The 6,148-nt window shown below is 32.5% G+C and overlaps 1 protein-coding gene across 1 annotated transcript; it reads right to left on the minus strand.

Annotated features, from left to right (window-relative positions):
- Positions 1-415: 415 nt before the first annotated feature.
- npl (N-acetylneuraminate pyruvate lyase (dihydrodipicolinate synthase)) lies at positions 416-5,686 on the minus strand. The gene is made up of 12 exons (XM_073819564.1): positions 5,592-5,686; positions 5,321-5,390; positions 5,144-5,217; positions 4,957-5,044; positions 3,482-3,539; positions 3,221-3,296; positions 2,993-3,085; positions 2,693-2,841; positions 2,549-2,595; positions 1,270-1,354; positions 1,090-1,129; positions 416-732 (listed from the first exon to the last, which is right to left on the minus strand). The coding sequence occupies exons 2-12, from the start codon at positions 5,386-5,388 to the stop codon at positions 587-589; spliced, it is 924 nt and encodes a 307-aa protein (XP_073675665.1). The 5' UTR covers positions 5,389-5,390; positions 5,592-5,686; the 3' UTR covers positions 416-586.
- Between the last annotated feature and the right edge of the window lie 462 nt (positions 5,687-6,148).

Raw genomic sequence — 6,148 nt, forward strand, 5'->3', positions numbered from 1 at the left:
CTTGCTGTGAGTAATGCCATTTGTCACATAGAAATACTTTTGTAAGTCTTGCTTAAGGGCACAATGGTGACATGGTTGGTCCTGCAACCACTGCCTCAGCAGCCCAGATAGTCAACAATTACATTAGCATCAGCTAATTGTTACGGTATTAAAAAATAAAAACAGAGCTAAATTACTTTATCTGTGTATGCTTTTTAGCACATGTAAGCACAAGATAGGAACAAACAAAACAAGCGAAACTCATAAAGCATTTAGGTAAACAAGATCTAGTACATCGTGGTGTAAATAAATCAGTAACGCAGAGGATTATTTGTAACTCCGTTGGGTAATTCAAGTAGGTTAATTGAAATTTTTGTTTCATTTTAATGGTATTAATTACACAAAATGAAATGCTAAAGACTTGTATGTGTTAACCATAAAAACCTTAACAATAATAAGGCAAATCAAGTATAAAGTATGAAATGTAAAAACATGTAAATATAAAAGATACAGTACATCAGTATACTGTAGTGTAAAGAAATGTGGTACTCCATGGTAGATAATTTCAGTTTGGAGTTTCAGGTAGATTTAACAAAATTCTTTAATTTTAATGTCCCTGAGAGAAGTCCTTGATTTTCTGTGCTATAGCCTGGGCCTTTGAGGCAGGACATGGTAGCAGCGGGAGTCGAGGAGGACCCATTGCTAACCCTGACACTTCACTCATCACCTGCTTATTCACAGCCACGTCAAAACCTGCAGATAATAATACAAATAATGAAAACTTCCTTGCAATAATATGAGCAACAACAGCAAAAACAAGTCTTACTGACACTTGTTCAAATGTTTGGGGTCAGAAAGTTTTTTTTTTTAATTGGTGAGAAATGACAGTAAAGATGTATGTTTCCACATAAATAAAAAAAGTGGGAACATTTCAACATTTTCACTGATTTTGAAATTATTCTTGAGCATCAAATCAGCATATTAGGAAGGTTTCTGAAGGATTGTGTGACACTGAAGACTGGAGTATTGATGCTGAAAATTTAGCTTTGATTACAGGAATAAATTACATTTTAAAATATATTCAAATAGAAAAATATCATATCAGCTCACCAAGGTTCTTAGCAAATGTGATAATCTCCATAGATTCAAACTGTAAACAGAAAAGCAAATTATTATTTTCTGTAGTTAAAATGATATCAACTTATTAAACTTGAAAATATGCAAATGAAATAAAGTTAAAAAGTGCCACTAAAAGAGAATTACACATGCAACATGGGATGAAAAATGTACCTGCAGTGCTTTGGCCTGCATGTAGTTGCCATTATCAAAAGCAGCAAGCATCTGGTTAACTACACGTCCGAAGTAGTTATATGTGCTGAAGAGGACAGAGAGAGTATTGCATGGTCTTCAGAAAAGCATTATGGGTACAGTTAAAATTTTTAAGCTACAAATGTGTTGAGCAGGTACTGGTTTTGCTGTAATCCATTGTCAAGCCATAACCTTTAGGTACACCATACCAGACAAAGGTTTTTGAACAGTAAGATTTTTAATGTTTTTTAAAGAATTCTCTTCTGCTCACCAAGCCTGCATTTATTTGATAAAAAGCAGTAATATTGTGAAATATTTTTTACTATTTTAAATAACTGCTTTCTATTTGAATATATTTTACAATTTAATTTATTCCTTCGAACAAAGCTAAATTTTCAACATCATTACCCCAGTCTTCAGTGTCACATGATCCTTCAGAAATCATTCTAATATGCTGATTTGCTGTTCAAGAAACAATTCTTATTATTAGCAATATTTAAAACTATTGAGTACATTTGATGAATAGAAAGATCCAAAGATCTTTATTTATCATTGATCAATCTTCTTTTTTTCGGGACAGAAACTACTGAAATTAATACTTTTATTTAGTAAGGATCCTTTAAATTTGTCAAAAGTTAAGATAAAGACATTTACAAAGAAACCTAAAAAATCTACTCATCTGTTTTTAACATAATAATAATATATATATATATTTTTTTTTTTTTTTTGAGCAGCACATCATAATATTAGAATGATTTCTGAAGGATTATGAGACTGGAGTAATGATGCTAAAAATTCAGCATTGAAATCACAGGAATAAATTATATTTTAAAACAGTTATTTTAAATAGTAAACATTTTTCTAAAATGTTACTGTTTTTTCCTGTACTTTGGATTAAATAAATGCTGGCTTGGTAAGCAGAATAGACTTCTTTAAAAACCTGTTCAAAAACTTTTGACTGGTAATGTATATCAGTTGTTTTTGAACTGATACACATACGGTTGTTTTTGAAATGTTAAAGGTATAGTTCAAAAAAATCAAGATGTAGATGGCGAAAGCATTTTTGCATAAACTTTTCCTTTAAAATAATAATAGAATACAAAACCGAGGTCACATTTCTGCCAACAAGCAAATCAGGAGACACTGAATGATAGCATGCAAGAACCAGATCAGCACCACAGCAGGAGAAACATTGAAATTTCATAAATTCATGACAAGGGAGGTCAGATAAATAGTTACAGGATGTGATGTTGGCACTCACCTCCCCACTGCTCCGTGAGCACCTAGTACCAAAGCTCCCAAAAGTTGCTGCAAAAGAAAGTGTCAAGCAAATTATATAAAATTAAAGCTACAAATTATTTCAATTTTAGACTAACAGATAAAATGCAGTAGGGGGTTTTCATACCTCATCTACTCCGAACAGGACAGACCAGTTACGGGACTGACTGTAGGAGACACACTGTCCGAGATCCCTCAGGTCAGTCCCAGTGTATTTCACTCCCTGAAATGAGGGAATCACCTGCTCTATTCCATTTAGCACATCGGCCGCATCGACTGCAGAAATAAAGGAAAAACACAGACTGAACTTCAGGAAGAACTTTCACATGTAAATCTGACTCATTCTGTACTGTGCAATTCTAAAGAATTTACAAAGTCGTCAGTACTCTCACTGCCAGTAATGATGACGTGTGGGAGCTGTACTTACATGCAACACCAGTCATGCTTGGAAGATGATAATAATACATCGGAAGTTCTGGAGCAAAGATGCTCACTTCCTTTATAAACAACCTCAGTGCATCTGTGAAAAGACGAAGAACAATTTAAAGCATGGTTAAAAATACCTTTAATAATATATATGTATAATATATATATATATATATATATATATATATATATATATAAATTATGCAGTGTTAGAAAAACTGTTTAAAACCTGCATTAACGGGTTTGAAATAGGAAGGAGAGGTTACTGCTATGCCATCGGCCCCTATACTGGCAGCATGCCGAGCCTAAGGCAAGGTAAAAAACATCCACTCAGCATTTTTAAACAGTCACGAGGAGCCAACTAGCTGTTTATCTGCACATGCTGAAACATGAATGGTTAAGCAATACATGAGATTAAAAGTGTTTGTGGAGCTGCTGAAAATGAAAATGTGCATTAAGAAAAGTGATAAATGTGAAGAAGTTTGCTCACCAGTTCTTGACAGTCTTTTATACTCAAGCAGCCAACATGAACAATCACTTGCTCAAGCCTGAAGGCACAAATTAAAGGGAGTAAACCTCTAGCAATGGAAGCTTTTATGAGGAAAAAAAGTCATACAGATATGATTTAAGGTGTTTTTTAAACTTTGGACACTTTGGGCATTGTGACATTTTAGAAAAACTTTTTTCCATTTATATGGACAAATAGCATTCTGTGTCGGAAAGTCATTTTAATCATTTTTAGACAATTAATAGCCAAATCTTTTGTCAATCAAACTTGAGCTAGATTTGTACGTTTTCTAAACACACAGAATTAAAATTCATGTTCCCATATTTTATATAATTTGACATGATTATATAATTCCACAATGAGTAAACTGCTTGTTGTGGAAAAAAAAGCAAACAAAATGTAAAATGTAAATAAGCATAAAAATAATTTGCACACAATAAATACTGTTTATGACTTCCCCACTTTTTAATATTTTTATAGATGTTATATTAAAATTTGCATTTTAAAATAACTAATAAAATAAGTTTGGGATTATTAAGATTTTTACTGTTTTTTAAAGACGATTTTCCTGCTCATCAAGGTTGTGTTTATTTGATTAAAAATACAGTAATATTGTGAAAAAATATTGCAATTTAAAATAGTGGTTTTCTATTTTAATATACTTTGTTCCTCTAATGCAAAGCTGAATTTTCAGCATCAATACTCCAGTCTTCAGTGTCACATGATCCTTTAGAAATCATTCCAATATGCTGATTTATGATCAATGTTGGAAACAGTTGTGCTGCTTAATATATATATTTTTCGAACCTGATTTTGAACAATATACACTACCCTTCAACAGTGTGGGGTCAGATTTTTTTTTTTCATTCTTTCTTTGAAAGAAATTAATACTTTCATCCAGCAAGGATGTGTTAAAATGATAAAAAAAAAAAAGAAATTTCTATTTTGAATAAATGCTGTTCTTTTTAGTTTTTTATTCAGCAGAAATAAAAATCCTGAAAAAAGTATCACCGCTTTCAAAAATTTTTAAGCAACACATCATTTTCTATAAATAATAAATCGGCATATTATAATGATTTCTGAAGGATCGTGTGACACTGAAGACAGGAGTAATGGCTGATGAAAATTTGGCTTTGCGTCGCAGAAATAAATTATATTTTAAAATATATTAAAATAGAAAACTGATATTTTAAATCGCAATAATATTTCATAATATTACTTTTTTCTGTATTTTCAATCAAATAAACAGACTTCTTTAAAAAACATAAAAAAACTTACTGATCCCACACTTTTGAACAGCAGTGTAACTTATGCCATAGTAAACAAAATGGTGCACATAATAAAGAAAAAAAAATCTGTTAACATTTTGTCAAAATGATAAAGATTTACAACCCTCTCCCCTTAGACATGATCATCGTCCATAGCTGAATAAACATTATAAACATCCCATAACTCACCTGCCCTTTCCATGTTGGCACCAAGCTTCAGCAAGCTGCTTCCTTTCATCCACAGATAGAGAACTGCCCTCACCTGTTGTGCCGTTAACTGACAAAAACATGGTTTAGATTACAAATAATATAAATGAGAAAAACATAGCTGCCTTATTCCCCAAAACCTTTGATTAAACGAATGGGTTTGACTTACTAAACACACTCTTGACATTCTGTTTCTCTATTAGGTAGTCAATGTATGGTCCAATTACAGAGAGATTGATCTCCCTAAAAACAGCAAAGATGAAGAACAGATCAGTAACCAGATGAATGCACATCAGGCTTATGATTTTGTACAACTTTTATTAGCACATGAAATATTTTACGTTACCCTTCTGCAGTGAGTGGTGTGAATGTAGCTGCCACGAGCCCAGTGAGTTTTTTTACGCTTCTAGACATCTCTGAATACACAGACACACACAACATTGAGAGAACGTCAATAACGTAAGCATACTAAGCAATTCCACTTCATGTAATCAGGTTTTAAATGGTCCTGAAAAGTCTCAAGTTCTATTATCTTTCGCTATCGGCCCGCATAATCATTAAACTTGCCTTACCAGTCGCATTTGAATTCTCTCCATAAATAAAAGACAGTCGCTTACCTTCTCTCTCGTTCGCTAATAGCGTTTAATGAGCTGGGCTGGGCAGTATATTCAGTTGACAGTCGCTCCACTGCCCGTTGTACTGTGCTTGTTTGTAGATGACGTCACTGCACGAGACAATCATGTGATGCATGCTAAGAGGAAGCGTCCGCTTGAGACTTGTTGCTACATCTTGAAAAGTAGAATATGTGATAAATCAGGCATTTACTTTATTTAGAGGACCCGTATGCATTATTTTATGTTGTAATGAAGTTTGAATTCTTAAAATTGTATTTAATTTATCGAATAAATGCCCAGTTTCATATGAAATTTCACTCTCGCCTAAGTGGTTATAAAACAAAATGTGCATCCTAGTTCAAAAATCTTTCGTATCTTGTGAGAGAGACGCTGTGGCTGCTTATTGGAGTGATAAATGATGTTAATCATATCGTATAAATATAGCATAAATATAATTCAAAATTGTAATACATAATAATTACCTAATAAAATTCAAAGCAGTGTGATCTTTGTAACACCCATAACAAAGAATATTAGTAGCTTATTAATATTTTATGTTT

This window comes from Garra rufa, chromosome 15 (genome assembly GCF_049309525.1).
Source record: "Garra rufa chromosome 15, GarRuf1.0, whole genome shotgun sequence".
Lineage (NCBI taxonomy): Eukaryota > Metazoa > Chordata > Actinopteri > Cypriniformes > Cyprinidae > Garra > Garra rufa.

Bases quoted from the DNA above. Each gene is read 5' to 3' on its own strand.
- npl (XM_073819564.1), bottom strand. From the start codon at position 5,388: ATGTCTAGAAGCGTAAAAAAACTCACTGGGCTCGTGGCAGCTACATTC. The intron at 3,086-3,220 runs GTTTTAAACAGT...GTCTTTTCACAG, and splicing joins TTTCAAACCCGTTAATGCAG to ATGCACTGAGGTTGTTTATA. The intron at 2,596-2,692 runs GTATGAAAACCC...TTTCTTTTGCAG, and splicing joins TCCTGTTCGGAGTAGATGAG to CAACTTTTGGGAGCTTTGGT.